Source organism: Aulostomus chinensis, chromosome 8, assembly GCF_037954235.1.
Source record: "Aulostomus chinensis isolate RoL2024-O1b breed Wild chromosome 8, RoL_Achi_v1.0, whole genome shotgun sequence".
NCBI lineage: Eukaryota > Metazoa > Chordata > Actinopteri > Syngnathiformes > Aulostomidae > Aulostomus > Aulostomus chinensis.
In genome coordinates, this window is record NC_141327.1 from 9215228 (window position 1) to 9236254 (window position 21027).

The window sequence follows — 21027 nt, forward strand, 5'->3', positions numbered from 1 at the left end:
CATGTTTTGGGGTTTTATCAATTTGCCTCGTTGAGGGTAAATCTATTCGGTGCCAAATTAAAAGAAAATAATTTATCAGTGTGAAGCATGAAATATTTTTTGATGGTATTATCTATAACTGAATTGTTCTTGTCATGTGATTTTAAATTATATTACAAATGAGTGTGTTGCCATCTAGTGTAGATGTATGGTAACTGTTTCAAGTAAGGTCAGGTTGACTACTACGTGCACCCATTTCAACATCGACTTTACCAAAACTTGAAGAGGTCAAAAAATTTCAGCAACATTTGTAGTTATTGAACAACCTCATTCAACTGAGAGCTTGTGGCCTTTTTGACTTTGAGAAGATAAGTATTTCCAAAAATAATAAGATTTGGGATATTATTTTTCAGTGATATGACAGAAGCAGTCTCATGATTTGTTTTCCACTTTTCAGACTGAGTTATAAAAATAGTTTTGTATGTTTTATATAAGGTATAACAAGAATTTCCAAAAGTCAGCAGTTTATAACTTCAGCTTTATCAGTGATTGATGACGAACAGTGATACAGGTTCTTCTACTGTACAAAAACCATGTAAATATGTCTATAAATGTTGCTGTGTGCTTATGAGACAGCGCACCTGACACATAATCTAGGTTAAGTGGTTGTATAATGTGTCACAGCACAAGACATCATAAAGGTCACATTGCTCACAAGTCAATAAAAACAATCTCATTTGCAAAACTCAGCAGACCACTATATGCACACACAAGTTTTACACATTTCTGTATAAAACTTAATAGGCTATGTGAATTATGTTAGTAAATCATTTGATTACACACCTTTGATTAATGGGGTGGCACGGTGGTGCAGTAGTTAGCATTGTGGCCTCACAGCAAGAAGGTTCTGGATTCGAGTCCTGGCTTGGGCACAGGGTCTTTCTGAGTAGAGTTTGCATGTTCTCCCTGTGCCTGTGTGGGTTCTCTCTGGGTGCTCCGGCTTCTTCCCACCATCCAAAGACATGCAAGGCTAATTGGATATTCTAAATTGACTGTAGGTGTGGCTGTGAGTGTGAATGGTTGTCTGTCAATATGTGTTGGCCCTGCGACGGACTGGGACCAGTACCCTGCCTCTTCCCTGAAGGTGGCTGGGATAGGCTCCTGCCCCCATGACCCTTAACAGGATAAGCGGTAGAAAATGGATGGACCTTTGATTAAAGGCAAATACATTCATTCAATTGGATAATTTTGCCAAATTGGTGAATTTCTAAATAATGCTACATCAACTCCCCACAAAGGCTGTAACTTATTGGATTAGTTCATGAACAAATCCTGTCACACAATAGTTTCACGGAGAAGGCATGGTCCACTGTGTATGCCAACAGTGTAATACTAGCAACCACTATTTCCATGATAAAAAGTTCTGAACCTTTGTGGGGAATATTTTCTCCAAGGTTTATTAGCTGCAGTAGCTTGGTAAAACAAATCACTGTGGCCATCATGTACAGCAGCATTCCAATCATGCTGAATCCTGACAAAAATTTGTCAAATGGTAGAGGACATCGGCCAGCAAAGTCTCCTAATATTACCACCAGTGTGACAAGAGACATGAGGAGACAAGCACCATAAGACATGGTGGACACGTGCAACTGCCAGTAGTGTACTCCACTAGGCAGGCTCCAGTCTGCTTCCACAACCAAGGGTATCATCTGGCAGCCTCCCCACAGCTGGAGGAGTTTAAGAAGCCCAGGCATGCTGCCCATGTAGCCTCTTTGTTCTTGAGGTTGGGTGCAAAGGATATAGGACTCTGAGATATAGGCCAGGCATGTGACACAGGAGGCCACAGCAGTCGCCACAGGGTGTGGCCATGTCATGTGATGATCCATTACAATAAGGGAAAAAAACACAGACGCACTGAGTCCCATCAGTGCCCCCAAGACTGCCACTGTCAAAGTTAGGTTCTTCCAGGATATTGGGATGAGACTGTGAAACTGAATGAGGCTTAGAATGTGGATAAGAAGGGTCAGTGCGAAGAAGACGCACCAGGTAAACATACAGAAGATCCTAAAAGTGTTGGGATACGGAAAGTAAAACGTGTTCTTGCTTGACTCTGAATACGCCAGTGAGGCCATCAAACTGAAGGTAGTACAACTGGTAAAGACTTCACACGTCCGCACCAAAAAAAGGGGACTGGCAAAGTCTCTGGCTTCTCGTACAATCACGGACATTGTTACAAAGTTAAATCTTACTCATCTGAGAGACACGATTTCCTTATGTATCAAATGTGACACTTCCCGTTGAGACTCAAAAATGATGTTGAATATCCATTTAACGATGAGCTCTGAAGATTAGTCCAGTAGAGTGCGTCGTAAGAATATCACCAAAAACAAATTGAATAAACAGAAAATCATTAAAACATCACATTTCTTTAACACCCCAAAAAATGTCTTCACCCCTGCTGCATCATTTTGCATAAAACCTCAAACTTGCACCTTTCAGAATATATTTTGTAGCAGTCTATCTGAATTGGCCTTGCCTACTTCCTTTTTGTGGTTGCAGCAGTGCTGCAGCTATCAATCTCACTGGAGAAGGTGCAAACAACCACATTAAAATGTGTATGCAAACAGTGTTACCTTCCTCCTACTCTTGGTTCTCATGAAATGTTGTTCCTTTTTGTCTGAATTACCAGTAAAATAAACCGCTGTGGTTACATGTCCTATATTTTTTGCCACCCTGCCTCATGAACCATGAAATATGGTTCCAAGGAAGTTCCTTGGATGTTGTTTACATGGGATTTGAAGTTGTCCATGGAGCAGTTTTAGAAGGATAACATATTGAGTGCATTGGATTACTGAGTGAAATGCTGCTAGTTGTGGAGCTACTCTAATACCAGGGAGACTGTCAGTGGGATTTGTTAATATCATTCACTTTTAGTTTGAGTCACATGACTGCTTATGTGGATGCCAGCAGCAAACTAATATTCCGTAGTTGACTTTATGTGAATTTTGGAACATTTGTTGATGATTAGGGAAATAAATACATATGCCTCTATTCTAAAAAACAGGAAAAATTAAAGCTGCAAGCAGCGTTGTTAGGGCCTGAGCCCCCGCGCGGCCGTAGCCGGCCTGAATCCAACGGTGTAAATGCAAATCCCTAGGCCTTGTAGTTTAGGAGATTCGAGCCTCAGTGCGCTGCACAGTGTGACTGCAGAGCTGAGAGCAGAGCTGCCAGCTGGCCCTTTAAGAACCCCTCCCCCGCTGCACTGTCTCTGATCTGTGCTAGAGTGGAGAGAGTGGAGGATTAAGAGAAATGTAGTGTGTAAAAGCTGAATAACTCGGTATACGTTGGCCAAAAGTCACACATAATACCATATTTTTGTAGGGATTTTTGTCAGGAATCCAGTGGTGTGTTTGTAAAAGCTGTGGGTTGTATGGTGTAGATGTGAGAAGCATTTGTTTGAGAGTATGTACCCTGAGAGGACACGCTCTCCCCATAGATTTCCATTGTAAGGCGAAAAAGTGTCACCCCCACTTTGACGGCTTATAAAATCCAAAACGAGCGCGTAGTAGATTAACCTTTAACAGTTTTTAATCAGCACAGTTGGGAGAGTAATGTGTGAAAGTTTGGAAGCCCTGGCATTTACGGTTTAGGAGGAGATAGATTTTGTTCGGGGCGCAAAATTGTCCAAAATTAGACATTCGTGTCCAAATTGTGGACATCCTGTTAGAGTTAGGTCAGGGGTGTGAGTGTATGATTTATCCGTCTTGATGAGACGAGTTCAATGGTGTTGGTCCCATGTCTGTAGGACATTCCTACAGGCTGTGGCGTGGTTTTTTGTGTATGTAGGTGGCGCTATTGAGTAGAGTGCCTCTTTTTTGTTTAATTATTGAATTTTTCGCCGCACCCGATGTACGTACCAAATTTGGTGAGTTTTCATGCATGTTTAGGGGGTCAAATTAACTTTTGAAGTGGCGAGTGTGCCTTCGAAACATAATAGGGTCTTCGCCAGGGACTGGCTCAGGCCCTAAAAATCAGGATGCGGATGGGTGCGTCCTTGGGTTCCAATGAACTTTGCAGTGTGTGTGTGTGTGTGTGTCTGTGTCTGTGAGTCTGTGTCTGTGTGTCTGTGTCTGTGTGTGTCTGTGTCTGTGTGCATGTGTATGTGTGTGTCTGTGTGTGTTTACAAATGAAGAGTTCTTTGAAAATCCCAGCCAACACTCTATATCTATGTATGGGCACACCTGCGCCCTGCATTATGAGTAGATGGTGGATGCTGCACATTCTTTCTGTCAGCCCACACAGCTAAAGTTCAGTAACCTCTGTTGCTACAGAAGGGAGAAGACACCCTCCACATTGACAGATCATTGCTGGTTAAGTACTGTATTGCTAAGCTTTCTTAGCAGAATTGTGGCTACACCACATTGAAGGTTTGAATTTATTTGTCAACTGCTGAATAAGAATCAAATTGTAACCACATCTCTTTGTTGTTAAGGCTCGCATAGAACTGTAGTTCAAAACCTTGAAAAAACAGCAGGTTTATGCTGCAGGCTGTGTTGTCTTCTGCATGAAGAAGTGCACCTACTGGGATGAATATGAACTCCAACTTTTCAGGGGCCCAATAATGTTGGAATTCCATAGTGCTGGCTGAACATTAGCAAAGTGAGAACTCCATCTGTCTGTCTGTCTAGAGAGCAATTAAACATTAATCAATGCTTTTGGTCTTGAAGTTCTCTCTTTGATCATGGAGCTCTGACTGAACAATAATCAATGACTTTGATCTCTGATATACTGCTGACATAACATGAATCCATGTGAAACCAATCAGTTAGCTAAACTTGAGACCTGTTTAAAGAACATAAAAACATTGATGACCCACAATTTCTGAATTATATAATATTACTGAAAAAAACTGAAGTTATTTTGATGGGCCCAAACCGACTCAGAAACGCCTTATCTGTTATCTGTGTTCAGCATCAGTCCTTGTACTGCCGCATAAAGGAAATCTCCAGGACTGCCCTCTTTCATATACAGTACATACTATTGCTGATATCAGAGACATCCAATCTTTAAAAAAGTTGCAGAAAATCTAGTCCATGCTTTTGTCACTTCCAAACTAGATTAGTGCATTTACCTTCTATCAGGCTGCACCAGTAAGTCCCTAAGAACTCCAGAGTTGGTCTAAAACACTGCTGCCCATATATTGACAAGAAATAATATGAGATCATCATCACCCGTACTGGCTTCTCTGCACTTGCTCCCTGTCAAATCCAGAGTTCAATATTCCTTTTCTAACATACAGGGCCTTCATCAAACAGACATCTTCTTATCTGACAGTGCTCATAGTTCCCTGTTGTCAAGCTAGAGTCCTATGCTCTCCAAAAGTCGAAAGCGAGACAGAGCCTTCAGTAATCAGGTTTCTTTCCTGTGGGACCACCTCCCTGTTTCAGTCCAAGATGCAGATACCCTCTCTATGTTTAAGAGTAGACTTAAGACTTTTCTAACTGACAAACTTACAGTTTCAGCTGGCTTTGGTTAGCCCTGAGTTAAGCTGCAATAGCCCTGTACTGCTGGGGGATCCCCCATGATGCAATAAGCACCTCTCTCCTCTTCACTGCCCTTCTGTACTTGCATTCATACATGCATGTTACAAACTTGTTGTCTTCCCTGGATTCTTTGTGCTTTCCCTCCTCCAAGATCCTTGATTGATGCTGCTGCTGGAGGTGGGTGAGTTCTGAAGAGGCTCAGGCTTCCACCCTTAGTCGTACAATAGTTGTATTCATATTAGTATTCTCAGTACTGTACTGACATTAACATCAGTATTTTGTTTGTGTTAGTAGCAGTCCTACCACTCAAATGACTGTATTATACAGAAGTTGATTGTTTTAAGTTGCTGTTGAATGCAATTATTGGTAGCCACTTTGGTATTCTTTCTCCTGTTGTTGTTATTGTTTATTGTGTCTCTTCACTCTCCCTGACCCTTGTCCCTCCGTCTTTCTCTCTGCTTGACTTTCTACTTTTATCTTGTTCACTGCACCACTGTGCCGCCCAGTCTAGATTCTTGCAAGAGCAACTCATTCAGAAATTAAAGGCCCTACTTTAAACATGGTGAAAACTTGCCCTCAGTCAAGTGCAAGCGTCATTTAAATTTTCAAGCAGGCACATACGACGTTTTCATGACAAGCACCACACTGAGCTCTTTCTAACAAATGAATTGCACACCCCCTGCTCCAGCAGGCCCTTAAGTATGTTAATAAGGTGTGGTCTGGTGCAGTCATGGTACATTGCTATCTTGGAGCACCAGAAAATGTTTGCACCAGAGAATAAGAAGAGGCTGGTCTTGGGCCAGTGGAGCAGTGTTGTTTTTGGCAGGCATTTTAGATTTAGTTTTAGTCTTAGTGTTTTGGACTAAATGCTTCTTAGTTTAAGTCACATTTTAGTCATTTCTATCCTTGATAGTTTAAGTCAAATATCAAAGATACCTATAAATAAAAGATAAATGTGCATGTACTTCATAGGCCAATGCAGTTATTAGAATGAAGCACACTGAAACTGATCTAACTTTCAAAGGTGAGTTTTTTCCCCTCTTTTTCTTTCTCTACCTTTTACTTTTATTATTTTGTTGCAGATGCAGACAACTCACTGGCACACAATATGAGTATTGTATCACAATAAAATATGATTAAACAAAAAATAAAAGCACACTTGACTTCCATATGAACGACCATATGTCCTACGTATTGGCTTTAGCTGCTGTTATTGGTTAAACCATCCACGTGTGTTGCTTAGATAGGGAACAGCAGCAGGTCTGAGGACTACCGTGTTTCCCAGTCCCACAAACATGGGTCAAAGCATTTCACTTGCCACCCGTCCACAAATGGACAGGGGTTTTATTCATAACATGCTAAATTAATAGAAGGGCTGGTTTAAACGAGTCAACATTAGCGGTGCCCCTGGCAGCCCCATTCATTCTAGCTTTAGCATGTAGCACTAGGAACACTCTCTGCACCACGGGGGAGGTGTAACCACCACAAAACTTTAGGCTTAATACCAAAAAGAAAATGCATCACAGGGCGAGCCTCACATTCTAAAGCTATGCTTTAATCATCCCTGCTGCTGTCCTGGTGTATGTCTCGTCCGCTGCAGACAGGCCCAGACTGTCTCTGTGTGTGCATGTGTGTGCGCGCGCAAGAGGCTTTTAGTGCGTATGTACTGATGACGAGGGCGTGACCATTAGGACCAACAGCCACAGCTGGCTCCATTCTGATGTTTGAGCTCTTGATTGACATTGCACGCATGTTATACTTGGTGGAAAAAACTTCGATCGTCCACCCACTAACAATTTAGTCTCGTCTCATTCTTGTCAGACGAAAATGTATTCAATTTCATCACATTTTAGTCTTTACAGGGCTATGGTGACGTTCGTCTTAGTCTCATTTTCGTCATGGAAAAAAGGGGTCTGACATCGTCATTTTCGTTTTCGTCCAGCGTGACGAAAACAACACTGGCCTAAAACATACCAATGGGTAAGTGTCTAACGCCTGCTTCTTTGCAGTGTGAGCTAGGGTTTTATGCTCTGATTAAAAGCCCTCTGAATAGATAAATGAAGCTGAACATGACCCAAACGCATGGGTCACACGCACGCATGGGTCCACCGATCACTTAAATAAGGGTCCCAAGTCCAGTAGACAAGACTCAAAAATACTATATATATATATATATATATATATATATATATATATATATATATATATATATATATATATATATATATATATATATAAATATATTTATTTATTTATATATAAACACTAACTTTCTGTTTAAATTGCCTTTACAGTATGATGTACACAACTGATTTTCTGATGTGAGATTTTTAGAATTTCAGTTCTGATTTGAGTAAAGCACCAACAAGTGAAAACCTTAGTCTCCTGTGTTACCTATTGTAAAGCGATTGGTGTGGTCTTTAATGCTTTGAAGAAACATAAGGCTTCCTTTTTCAAGTAAAATCATTTTAACACCCCATGAACTTTGAAATGTGTCAGATAAACAAAACCCCAAATGTGTGACATTTTGGTTTGCAAAATTGCTTGCTTGCAGCATTAACAGAAGCGCTCCATCATCTCACACAGGAAGTTTTGCATTCATCTTGAATTGACAGTCACTGGAAGGCATGGCTACTGTTCTAAGTGTAATACTTTTTAAACATTCAGCACTTTGATTCCAAAATAACTACCATGCACATTTCCAAGATAATTTTATTTTCAGTTTTATGGATAATAAATGCAATATCCAACCACGATGTCACATATTTTGCAAGGCAAGGCAAGGCAATTTTATTTGTATAGCCTGTTTTTACAAACATTTCCTCTCAAAGGGCTTCACATGGCATCATAACAACATCCTCTGCCCTTAGACCCTCACATCGACTGAGGAAAAACTCCATAGAAAATCCTTTTAACAGGGAAAAATCTGAGAAACCTAAGGGTGAGTAACAGAGGAGGGATCCCTCACCAAGGACAGACAGACATGCAGTAGATGTTGTTACAGAGAAGAAAACAGTTTATAATACAAAATGTGGGAAACATGGTAATGTTAATAACAGCTGAAGAAGGAAGCTTCTGGTAGGGGAGGCAGGGAGAGTGGGCCAGCTTAATGGGAAAACTGGATGACAGACTGGTTCATGGGAGGGGAGGGCAGGCTGGTTTAACAGCAGGAGGTAGGGGGGCAATGCAGGCGGCAGTTGGTGCAGAGAGATGGAGCTCCGGTGGATCTGTGGAAACAGAAAGAGTGCGAGACACCAAGGACAAACTACAAAGTGCAACAGAGAAACCATCCATCCATCCATCTTCTTCTGCTTATCCTGTTAAGGAAGCCAGAGTACCCACACAGGCACAGGGAGAACATACAAACTCCACACAGAAAGAGCCTGTGCCCGAGCTGGGACTCGAACCCAGAACCTTCTTGCTGTGAGGCGACAGTGCTAACCACTGCAACACTGTACAGATAATGATAATGGCAGTTCAAAATGTGTGGAGAGGAGAGGAGAGGGCTTCATCACCAGATGTGTCCCCCAGCAGTCTAAGCCTATAGCAGCATAGCTATAAAATGGTTCAGAGCTACCTGAACCAGCCCTAACCAAAAGCTCTGTCATAAAGGAAGGTCTTAAACCTAGACTTAAATGTAGTTTGAGTGTATGCCTCTCTGACCCATGGAGGGAGCTGGTTCCACAGTAAAGGAGCCAAGTAACTGAAGGCTCTACCTCCCAGTCTGTTTTTAGAGAGACTGAGAGTCACTAACAGACCTGCATTCTGGGAGCGGAGTGCTGTGGTAGGACAGTAGGGGCTAATGAGTTCTTTCAGATAGGATGGAGCTTTATCATTGAGAGCCTTATAAGTCAACAGAAGGATTTTGAAGTCTATTCTAAATCCTACAGGAAGCCAGTGGAGAGAAGCTAAAGTGGGAGAGATGTGTTCTCTCCTCTTAACTACCCTAAAACCCTCGCTGCAGCGTTCTGGACTAGTTGGAGACTCTTTAGGACATCCTGACAGCAGAGAGTTGCAGTAGTCCAGCCTAGAAGTGATAAACGCATGCACCAGTTTCTCAGCATCACTCTGGGAAAGGATATTCCTAATCTTAGTGATACTGCGCAGGTGGAAGAAGGCGGTCCTAGTCACATGTTTTATGTGGGAGCTGAAGGAAAGGTCCTGGTCAAAAATGACTCCAAGGTTCCTTGCACTTGTACTTGGTGTCGCGAACGGGGTTTGTGGGAACGATGAGACCCAAGTGCAGACCGTAGGGATTGTGTAAAAGAGGTTTATTAGGAACTGGAGGTGGAGGCTTGAGGCGGGGAGTGAGGCCGAAGGCTTGAGACGTGGCGAGAGGCCGACGGCTTGAGACGTGGCGAGAGACCGAAGGCTTGAGACGTGGCGTGAGGCAGGAGGCTTGACGTGAGGCTGGAGGCTTGACGAGACGAGACGAGACAAAACTGTGACTGTGGCGTGTGGCCGAAGGCTTGACCGGTGACTGACGAACTTGACAGTACACAAGACAGAACAATCAGCGACAATGACCCAACAAGGAACTAAGGAGACACACAGGTTAAATACAAAAGGGGAAACGAGACACAGGTGGTGCAATCACCCAGGTGAGACACATGAGGTAATCACAGGAGGGAGGTCAGGAAGACAGGACATGACTACAAAATAAAGCAGGAAGCACGAGACAGGGATCGTGACAGAACCCCCCCCTAAGGGCTGGCTCCCAGACAGCCCAAAAAACAAACAACCCCAGGGTGGGTGGAGGGTGGCCAGGAGGCGGGAAGGGACAAAAACACAACAAAGAAGCAAAAAAAAGAACAAAACCACTCAGTCACCAAACCCGTGGAGAGAACAACTATACAGTGTCAGAGAGAGGGGCGGCCAGGGAGCCGCGCAGACCACGGAGAGTCAGGGTGGCGGCCCGGAGGATCCTTGGCGCCGGAACAGGGGTGACGTCCGCCAGGACCCTCAGCGGAGCAGGAGTTGAGCCAGCCAGGATCCTCGGCGCCGGAACAGGGGTGACGCCCGCCAGGACCCTCGGCGGAGCAGGGGTTAAGCCAACCCGGATCCTCGGCGTCGGAACAGGGGTGACGCCCGCCAGGACCCTCGGTGGCGGAACAGGAGTAGAGCCAGCCAGGATCCTCGGCGCCGGAACAGGGGTGACACCCGCCAGGACCCGTGGCGGCAGAGAAGGCGTAGCAGCTGCTGCGACGGGGATGGAGCCCGCCAGAACCCTCGGCGCAGTGACAGGAGTGGCGCCCGCCAGGACCCTCGGCGGGGGAGATGGCGCAGCAGCCGCTGCGACGGGGATGGAGCCCGCCAGAACCCTCAGCGCCGTGATAGGAGTGGCGCCCGCCAGGACCTTCGGCGGAGCAGGGGTTAAGCCAACCCGGATCCTCGGCGCCAGAACAGGAGTGACGCCCGCCAGGACCCGTGGTGGCGGAGAAGGTGCAGCAGCCGCTGCAATGGGGATGGAGCCTGCCAGAACCCTTGGCGCCGTGACAGGAGTGGCGCCCGCCAGGACCCTCAGCGCAGCAGGAGTTGAGCCAGCCAGGATCCTCGGCGTCGGAACAGGGGTGACGCCCGCCAGGACCCGTGGCGGCGGTGAAGGTGTAGCAGCTGCTGGGTTTGGGATGAGGGCTGGACCTGGCTTCCTCGGAACACAAGGGCGGCCAGCCTTTTCATCTCCGTGGGGCCGGGAGCTCCTGGGCCTCCCGGATGGCGGCCGAGTCGGCTTGCGGGCTCGCTGCACCGAGCGAGGACCCCGAAGGCCAGCCGGGTGCCCCTGAAGTCCTCCTCTTTATTAAGACGAGGAGGAGAGTTAGTCCGCTGGGTCTCTTTAGGAGGTTGGGTCATTCTGTCGCGAACCACGACCACTCGGGGTCAGGGTGATGCTGTCTAGAGTAGTGATCCGATTAGAGAGCGTGTCACTGAGGTGTTTACGTCCAAACACGATGACCTCAGTTTTATCTGAATTCAGTAGCAAGAAGTTAGAGGACATCCAGTATATAATGTTTTTCAGGCTGTCTTGCAGATTGGTGAGCCGTTTGTGTCATCTGACTCCATCGACAAGTAGAGGTGTGTATCATCCGCATAACAGTGAAAATTGATTGAGTGGTTCCAGAATATGTCCCCTAATGGGAGCATGTAAAGAATGAAGAGAATTGGTCCTAAAACTGAACCCTGTGGTACACCATATGTAACTCTGCTATACCCCGAATGGTCGTTATTAACATTAACAAATTGAAACCTGTCAGATAAGTATGAATTACACCATTTAAGGGCAGGTCCTTTAATCCCAATTTCATGGTCTAGTCTCTGTAGCAGGATGCTGTAGTCGATGGTGTCAAATGCAGCACTGACGTCCAAAAGTGCAAGTACAGAGACAAGACCTCTGTCTGAAGCTATAAGAAGATCATTAGAGACTTTGACCAGTGGTGTTCCCTGAATCCAGACTGGAAGGCTTCAAAGAGATCGTTGCCGTGCAGATGTTCATGTAACTGTTCCAGGACAACCTTCTCAAGGATCTTGGAGATGTAGGGGAGGTTGGATATAGGCCTATAGTATAGTTAGCTAACACATCTGGGTCAAGAGAAGGTTTTTTTAAGTAAAGGGTCAATGACAGCCACCTTAAAGGCCTGTGGCATGTAATCTGTGACTAGGGTTACATGTTGGTTCAACATATAAGTGTTGACTAAGGGGAAGGCATCCTTCAGTAGTCTTGTCGGGATGGGATCCAGCAGACAAGTGGCTGACTTGGAGGAAGTAATTGCAGAAGTTAAGTCTGACAGGTCGATGGGGGAGAAGCTGTCCAAGTGAGCACCAAGTCTGGGAGGTGCTTCTATGGGAACTGTAGTCTGTCCTCCATTACTGGCAATCTTTGTTCGAATATTCACAATCTTTTTGGTAAAGAAAGTTAGGAAGTTGTTACTGCTGAGAGTTGGGGGGATGCACGGCATGCATGGAAGAAGTCTGTTGAGTAAAAAGTTTTTCACATTAGTTTACTAATTTCAGTCTGGCAAATCTCGGCCACAAAAAAATGTTTTTACCAAAAGAAACAAAGTGGTAATTAATTGATAATTATGCTGAGAGTTCTTTTTTTTTTTACCGGTAATTTCTTACCTTTTTTATACTGTGGTGTTGCTGCAGCATGCTGCTGTCTGCCTCTGGTTCTGTTACAGTCAAAGCGTGGTAGTTAAATCTAGCAGTGGAGAAGAGAAGGAGGTTAGATTAAAGTGTGAACAGCGTAATAAACACTCACTGACTGTTTCCGAGAAGCAACCATGGAGCAAAGAGTGCTCACCCCTACCCATTTATATTTACAAAGCCTTCAAATTTACTTTTAACATACTGAAAAGCTTTTTAAGGCTAACGTGCACTAACATTAGCAAGCTAACCAGGGTTTCCCATAGAAATTTTGTTAGTTAAGGCAGTGGGGAGTGATGGGGGGTGATGTTGTGTGATATAGACAACAGACTCTGCACTACACTGAAAAATTATGAAATAAACATTAAATATTAAAACAATTTTACATTAAATAGAAGAAGAAGAAGAAGGGTCAAACTTCCAGAAGAACGTCTTCCCAAAAATTTTTTTTTTCCTTTTTTCTCGGATGTTGGCAAAAGATGTCAGATAGCGACATAAGGCAATGACGTTCAACCAGCAAATGCCGCTTTTCGGATGCATCCCATGATTCGCATCCTCCATTCCATACCGCATAGACCTGCTGTATTTAAATATTTTAAACACAAATTCTTTTCTGATTCATGAAACGTTTTTTAATGCATTCTGCTGAGTAGTGACATTGCTGTTGGTCACAGTTTGGAATGAAAGGAAGAAAGCAGGACAGAATAACACGGCCAATATCTTTTTAAAAAAACAAAATTTTAAGATGTTAGTTTAGGCGGCATGCAGTTGTTGCTTTGGCGGCCGCCGATCCTGGAAAGTGCTGCGGGACACCCTGCTAACATTACAACATTGCAATATTAAGGTTTTCAACAGCCTTGTTATAACACTGTTCTAAAAGGCAATTATTAGACAATTCAACTGGAGAAAATCTCAATTATCTTTTCATTTATTTCCTTGACAGGGATAATGCTATGCCATGGCCTAACATGTTGGTGTTTAAAATCAGAATAAAAATGGTTACTTACTCATTGGATGGTTGTCTTATCTCAGTGCAGCTCTGGACACAAGAGGCTGAGCAGAAGTAGTGGTGCAGGGTCTGTGGCTGAGGCTAACAGATGTGCTCCAAAGTTGAAATTGAAGTTGAAATAAAATGCAAGTTGCATGAACAAACTTTTGCCAGAAAATAAAAGAAATCCTTAGCTGTGTTCCCCTTGTCTTTTCTCCCGCACTATTTTCACCTTCCCATTTGCAGGCATTCTCTTAAAGTACAGTAATCAGGTTTTTTTCCCCAGAATGTATTGCAATTTACAGTATGATACTGTATAACACTAATATCGTAAAATACTGTTAAGATTTTACAGTAAATTTACATCAAAGTTTTACAGTGATACTGTATGCATAATGGGTTTCCTTATACACTTGTTTGAAAATGTTCCCCACATGGGGAGTGGGAGATCTGATGGAGCCCAATCTCTCAGACTATAAGGGTGTAAGGGAAGCGAAACATTCTCACATTCTTACAGTAGGTAGTATAAGACATGCAGATGATTGAATATAAAATAAGAGAATCTCATAAACAGTCAAGACTCCACCTCTGTGACGTCCAAACTTTACAGTTATATAAGTCAGATATGGTAAGCTACTGACCCAAGACTGCTTTTAAGAATCACAGCAAGCTAAGACCCTCAAATTTGCCTCTATCCAAAGCCACTTTTAAGGTGAGTACTCTTTTACATCTTTTTCTTTCCCATACGTTAGCTTAATGCCATTATATATGTATTTGCCACTGTACATACACTTCCTGTGCCGTCATGACCGGCAGCCCCCAGCAGCTGCTCCTCCGTGTTCATTGATATATCAATCTACATTAAATTATGCATTGTTAACATGAATATTTTCTCATCTTTCATTATTGTTTAACTTTCATACAGATGGCAAGGCTGTGGCAACTTCTGCTCATTTGCTGTGCACAGGGTCCACTCTGCCTTCCATCCACAATTGGCTTCACTGGTACACAGCAAGAGTGTCAGACAGCACACTTTGTACCCGGTTACAATCTTGGCGGAGAAGGCTTTCACATTGTCACAATGGAGCGTAAAGGTGCCTACATCATTGACACAGACACATGGAAGCTTAAGAATGGCAGTTGCAGGCTATACCATAACAGTTACATGAATGAAGAGAAACAAAAGGTCCCAGTTGCTGTAGTGGACTGGAGAAGCCTCCCCAAATGCAGTATAATGATCTCCAGCATAGCTTATGATTCTGTCGAATCTGTTTTCAATGGTTCCACATCAGCTGTGTCCAATGATTGGAAAGTTGGCCTTGAACTCAACAAAATGTCTGTTGGCTTAGGAGGTTCCCATTCAAGAGAATCTATCTTTTCTATTCAAAAGTTCAAACAAGACCGTTATGGCAATGACCCCCCCCCCCCCAACTCCTGAGTTCCTATCAGCTATCAATTCCCTTCCATCCTATTCACGTAAAACAGAGGCTTCATATTGCGGTCTAATTGATACATATGGTACGCATTACATTTCACAAGTTTCTCTGGGAGGTGAAATAAAATCAGTCACTTCTGTCAAAACCTGCCAAGCAACCATGAATGGAGTGTCAGAGACAGAGATCAAAGACTGTTTATTGGTTGAGGCCTTGGCAAGCTTTGGAGTTCATGCCAAAGTTCAGGCCATGTACCAACACTGTCAGCAAAAAAAGAAGGAGTTAGCCTCTGCCCAAAGTTTCAGCATCATGTTTAATGAGCATTACACAGAGGTTATTGGCGGAACCATTAACGAAGCTGATTTCCTTTTTGAAGGGCAATCAAACCCTTCCATTCATAACAGCTGGCTTTCCTCTCTGAAAACCAACCCTGATGTGGTTCGATACAGCATAAAACCTCTGCGCACCATATTGCCATGAGATCATGCTGCCCGTGAAAGACTGAAAGAGGAGGTGCAGAAAAACATCTTAAATAATGCAGTGTTGAAAAAATGTTCAGAGACCTGTCAGATTGGGCACAGATCTAATAAACGGGATCCTTGTGCTTGTGTATGCATCGGTAACAACAATGTGAAGTCTAACTGTTGTCCAGGCGGTAGAGGTCTTGCAACTTTACAGGTCTATAATCTCTATGCTCAGGATCTCTACGGTGATGTGTGGACACAAACAGATGGTTCAGTGATGGTGACATATAGTGATCAGAGAAAAAACACAGACATCATCCCTAACAATGACAACCCTGCATGGTCGGAGAATTTTGAATTTGGACCCATTGTCATTAACATGATAAACAAGCTGACGTTCAGCGTTTATGATGAAGATACACGCTGGGACAGTGATCTGCTTGGTGAATGCTCAATAAACCTGCGTAAAGGGGAAGTGAGAGAGGCCTGCATGTTAAATCATGGTGCCCTTTTCTTCACCTATATGGTAAAGTGTGCACCAAGTCTTGGTGGCAACCAATGTCAAGAGTATATACCCTCCCCCATGAGTCCGTCTCTGGCAAAGGTCTTCCATTCTAGAAATGGGGTACTTCTCAGAAACACTGAGTGATAGTACGCTGGGTCCCTTCAGCAGTCATGTTGAGGTGTGCTGGCGCTATGACATGGTAATGACAAACGATACTATGCCCAAAAAGTGTTATTGATTGTGCTCATAAATATGTGTTTTCAGCTCACAAAGATGTTTTCTTCAGATGGTGGTTGCACAGTTGCACAAATTGTGACGACTTGGCGCATATGAGTTGCAAACCCAATCAAATGGGCTGATTCACAGGGCTAAACTGGTACTGCATTTAATTTTTTTTAGCATGGAGAGTTTGTAAATCAACATTTTTATTCAGTCTTGTTTAGCTGTTTCTGCTTTCTGAAGTAACAAACATGTAATACAGGATGGAAAAATGTCTTTGTGAGCTGAACATACTTATTTGAAAAAATTTGAAAGGCAACCGTTCGTTTTTTGGGCGAAGCATCACTTTAAGATCTAATTCTATTTTAACACATTAGCATCTGTAATACTATGCTTTTTCCAAGCTTTATAGGTCTGACATCTATGGACAAAACATGTAACTGCTTCAGGTTTAATCTGAAAATATTTTTGAGAACTTACTGTATCTGGATAAACCACTTTTTGCTTCTTTTGTGTCCAAAATTCAGCAAGTAACAGCAAGTAAGGCAAGTAAAATCAAGTAAAGCATCAACAAAGACAACATGGTGTCTGTCTCATTTTATTGTTATTTATTAAAATTAAAGCATGTTTTGCAATCTGGGGGTTTACACTGAAACATTTACAAACACCATAATAATACTAATGACCTGGATGACCTCATGAGAAAACCATGATGTACAGCTCAAGACATTCAAAAAGAAAATGTTTTGGAGCATTCACTTTACAGACCAGATCAGTCTTGCTGTGAAAGATACAATGTTCATACTTATAATTATTCATGCATGTAATATCAAAACTGTAGACAGTGTGGATAACTATGACAAGTATATGAATCCGTTCTCAGACAATCTTTCTAATTTGTATTTGTGTACTTCTCAGATAAGCCTACAAACAAATGGGATTTGTTGTGGTTTGAGTGGATGGGGATTTGCTGAGGGAACACAGATTTGAGTGCAAATAAAGCCCCTTCCATCCTCCTTCGTTGCATTCGCGCTCGAACATTTTCCAATCTGCGCCGAGTTTGTATACATTGCAAAAGAGACAACATTGCAATGCACACAACCACAACGCTAACTCGACGACGTCCATGTCGTTGTTTGTTTACCTTTCAGTGTTCCAGCGCACGTTTATGTGTAATGATGACGTCAGCGCAATGACGTATGAGAGAGAAAAACACAGGCATGCAGCCGTCACAGCAGGAGTTCAGACCCAGGTCTTCTGGAAGGTTGAATGCACCCTAATGCCCAGCAAACACGGGTCCAAAAACCTGCGTTTTTCAGTGTGAAAAGGGTATAAGTATTCAAGGTTACCTGGCTGAAAGCTCTTGTATTACGACAACTGAAAGTGAATGTTTGGGGGACAAAATCAGTATCAGCAATGTATACTTTCCAACACCCTCCTCACCACAATATGAAGAATAAGGGATGCATGTATTTCTTCCTTTTTGCCAGCAGTCATAATTAAAGAAGATGGCACAATGAGCACATTTTAATGGTGATGCTTTATCTAAAGGAAATACAGATGAAAAACAGGGGAGTCATACAATGTGTTAGAGTGAAAAGAATTAAAACCTCAGATAAGATGAATAAACACAATAAAATATGGGAGAAGGGAGGTGACATATGCACAAAAACAAGACTATATGATTGAAATGTTAATTTTAACCAAAACCTCCTCTCGAAACGTGTTAGTCTATTTCCTCATACCACTTTCACTGAAATCATAGATGTAGAAAAGAATTAACCATTGGCTAACTTTTTACATACTGCATGTGAGTGCTTATATTAATGTTTTTGTGGAATCCTATGTGCTCAGCCATCACTTCAAATATTTTTTAGAACAAGAGAAGTCAGAAGTTACACATCAAACAGGCAGGCTTGCTATCCCAAAACACTGATGAGCTCCGCCTTCCAAAATCTGGGGACCAGGGTTACGTTCAGCTTGGACAATATGAAGTAAGATATTTTCTTAAAGTATAAACAGAGGTGCACTGAACACACTGGAGGAGTTTTCTAGGATTTCTGCAGCTGGGCCATCCTATATCCTCATTACTGGTAGGACAGTGTTTACTGGTGCAAAATTGCTGCATGTCACTTAAGTGAACTGGTTCTGCCATGCAGCATTCTCTTATTGTTCCCACCCACCTCTAACAAAAAACCCTGAAGAATGTCCTTAGATGAGTCTCTTGAAGCAATAAATTAAGATACTGACCCCTAAGTCTATTTAGCAGGTCTATAAAAAAAGCAAGATCAGCAGGCCACGAAAGGGAGAATTTGTTACTCTGTGCAAGTGCACCATCTGCTGGATGAACAGGGACCCACTAAATTATGAATTAAATGATGATTCTTTTGCCCATGAGCTTATGTGCGAGTGTGGGTGTGTGCTGTGATGCTACAGGCTATGGGTTCTGATGTTCTTTGTGATGACAAAAAGTTGAATCCCCAACTTGAAATGGCTGTTTGAAAGTATAGACTTGGTTCTCTGGCTGATCAAATACTAACAAGTACTGAAACTGATTGCACTGAACCGAGTATTGAACTGATCAAGTACTGAAACTGAAATTTAGAAGCTTCCATGACTTCAACTTGCTCACGTCAGTTAATTCAACCAAACCTTCCCCCAATGTCTGTGCTGATAACCTATTTTTCACATGGCATTGTTGAAAAGAATCCATTTTATGACCAAGAAATGCAACACATTATTTTCTGCTACTTGGGGAACTTGCTTTTTTACTTTAACATGTGAAATTTTCATGTTTTGTTTGAAGTGTGTGCTTTAACTTTGACTTTGACGTGGTAGCTTAACCAGGTTTACACAAGCTTGATATGAGATTGGAGGTGAGTTACTATAGTTCAATATTTTGTAATAATATAAAAGAAATATAGCTAATTATATGAAATAACACAATGCAACATCAGTAAATAGTTTGCTTTGTTCTCTTGAATGTTATTATACTATTTCTGTTCTTGATTGGGATCCAGTAAAATGTATTTTGCGTAGGGTTGATTTTGTCAATACTGACTGCCTACCTACTGTTAGCAGAAGTTGTTCACTTACAGTGTTAATTGGTTTCTAGATGCTTTAGCTGCTTTAGCCAAGTCAAAAGTGGTGTCAGTGACTTAGTTAAGTTCTTGCATCATTCATCAAAAACAAACAATTCAAGCATTATGACTTATGTTGAAGCGAAAGCTATGAACATTCCTTAACCTTATTTAAGTGCTTGCCAAATTACTTCATACAATGCTCATTAAGCCCATCGCAGTCAGGTAGCTTTCTCTGCATTTCAAACTGTATTGAATTCAACATTCTCATGTTGCTGGGAGGATACATATACATACTGTGCATGTTCAATCATCAGAGCATGCACACCAGAGACATAAACTGGCAGAGACAGCTATTTCAATTGAAAACTCTACTAACTTAAATGTGGATTCTTTTCGAGAAACAACTTGTTTTGCTTTGCATATGTGTTGCTCAATACAATTTATCCACTTTTTTTCATGTCAAAATAGTAAAAATGGATTGGCGTGTGACAACAGTTGTAGTATCTGTGTCTGCCAGAAGAGACACAAAAATCCCCCGCTGTAGCTCTGTTTATTGCAGAGTCCAGTGTTCAATAGTCCCGTCCAACCTTCCTCTGCAAATTTACTTCCTGACTTTATTTACAGTTGCTGTACAGGCTTGCACCAACCAGGTCCAACTGCCATCAATGAATCTTCGTGTTCATCCAGTAGCAGATTGAGCAGTTGGCCAAGTCTGTCAGTCATCTCTGTCAATGTGTGTTCTCTTTTTTTTCTCCCTCAACTTGTTTACATGCCAGAGGATTTTAATAGTTTACTAGAAGGGATGGGATTCTGTTGTTCATTCACAGGGAACAGAGCTATGGCATATACAATAAGTGATAACATAAAGTGATGATTACAAATAATTAGGGTTTGATGTTCACATTAAAGATGGTGACTGTTGAACGATTTACCTAATGAAATTTGTCCTTTGAGGTTGCAACATTGTATTTTCAATGTAAATGACTACAATCAAATGCTTCTTCTTTTGAGTTAATAACAATGAGTTTATGTTGTTTGACTCCCATTGACAGCATCTTTTTTGCCTCCTTGTGAATGCCCACGTTAACCTTACAGGTAGGGAAAATAGTATGGAACTAGATAGATCTCTGCAAAGCCGTTTAAATTTTCCCTGAAGCTACATGTGGAGCATTTGTATTAGGAAAAGCTCTGTTGAGTGCCATAGATCATTTGAGTGAAATGCTGCTAAGAGCATGTAGTTGTGGGATGTGTGCACTCTAATCTCAGAGGGATTGTAGAATCTGATAAATGAAGAGCATTGTGTGCTCCCTCTCAGCTGACAGTTTGAAATGCGCTTGAATTGTCTTTGTGAAAAATGATTGTGGGGACACCAGAAGTAAATTTTTTATTGTCTGAATGTATGTGGATTCATGTTAGGTGAGTTTCATGTGTATAGGATCAATGTACTCTATGTGTGTATGCATGTTTTTCACAGGGCAGTCCCCCCCATATATGTGTGTGTGTGTGTGTGTGTGTGTGTGTGTGTGTGTGTGTGTGTGTGTGTGTATGTGTGTGTGTGTGTGTGTGTATATGTGTGTGTGTGTGTGTGTGTGTGTGTGTGTGTGTGTGTGTGTTCATACCACCACAAAGAGTCCTCTGAAGATCTCAGCTCTATGGGCACACCTGCTCTCTGT

General features: G+C 42.5%; 1 protein-coding gene and 2 pseudogenes across 1 annotated transcript; 1 reads left to right on the plus strand and 2 right to left on the minus strand.

Moving 5' to 3' along the window:
* The window catches only part of LOC147257017 (uncharacterized), a 221177-nt pseudogene that overhangs the window by 115985 nt on the left and 84165 nt on the right, over positions 1–21027 (minus strand).
* Positions 173–2726, minus strand: LOC147257024 (myeloid-associated differentiation marker-like). The gene has a single exon (XM_086210083.1). The coding sequence runs from the start codon at positions 2205–2207 to the stop codon at positions 1299–1301; it is 909 nt and encodes a 302-aa protein (XP_086066209.1). The 5' UTR covers positions 2208–2726; the 3' UTR covers positions 173–1298.
* Positions 14576–16196, plus strand: LOC147257025 (perforin-1 pseudogene; annotated as a pseudogene).

Coding starts and splice junctions, on each gene's coding strand:
- LOC147257024 (XM_086210083.1), bottom strand. CDS start 2,207: ATGTCCGTGATTGTACGAGAAGCCAGAGACTTTGCCAGTCCCCTTTTT.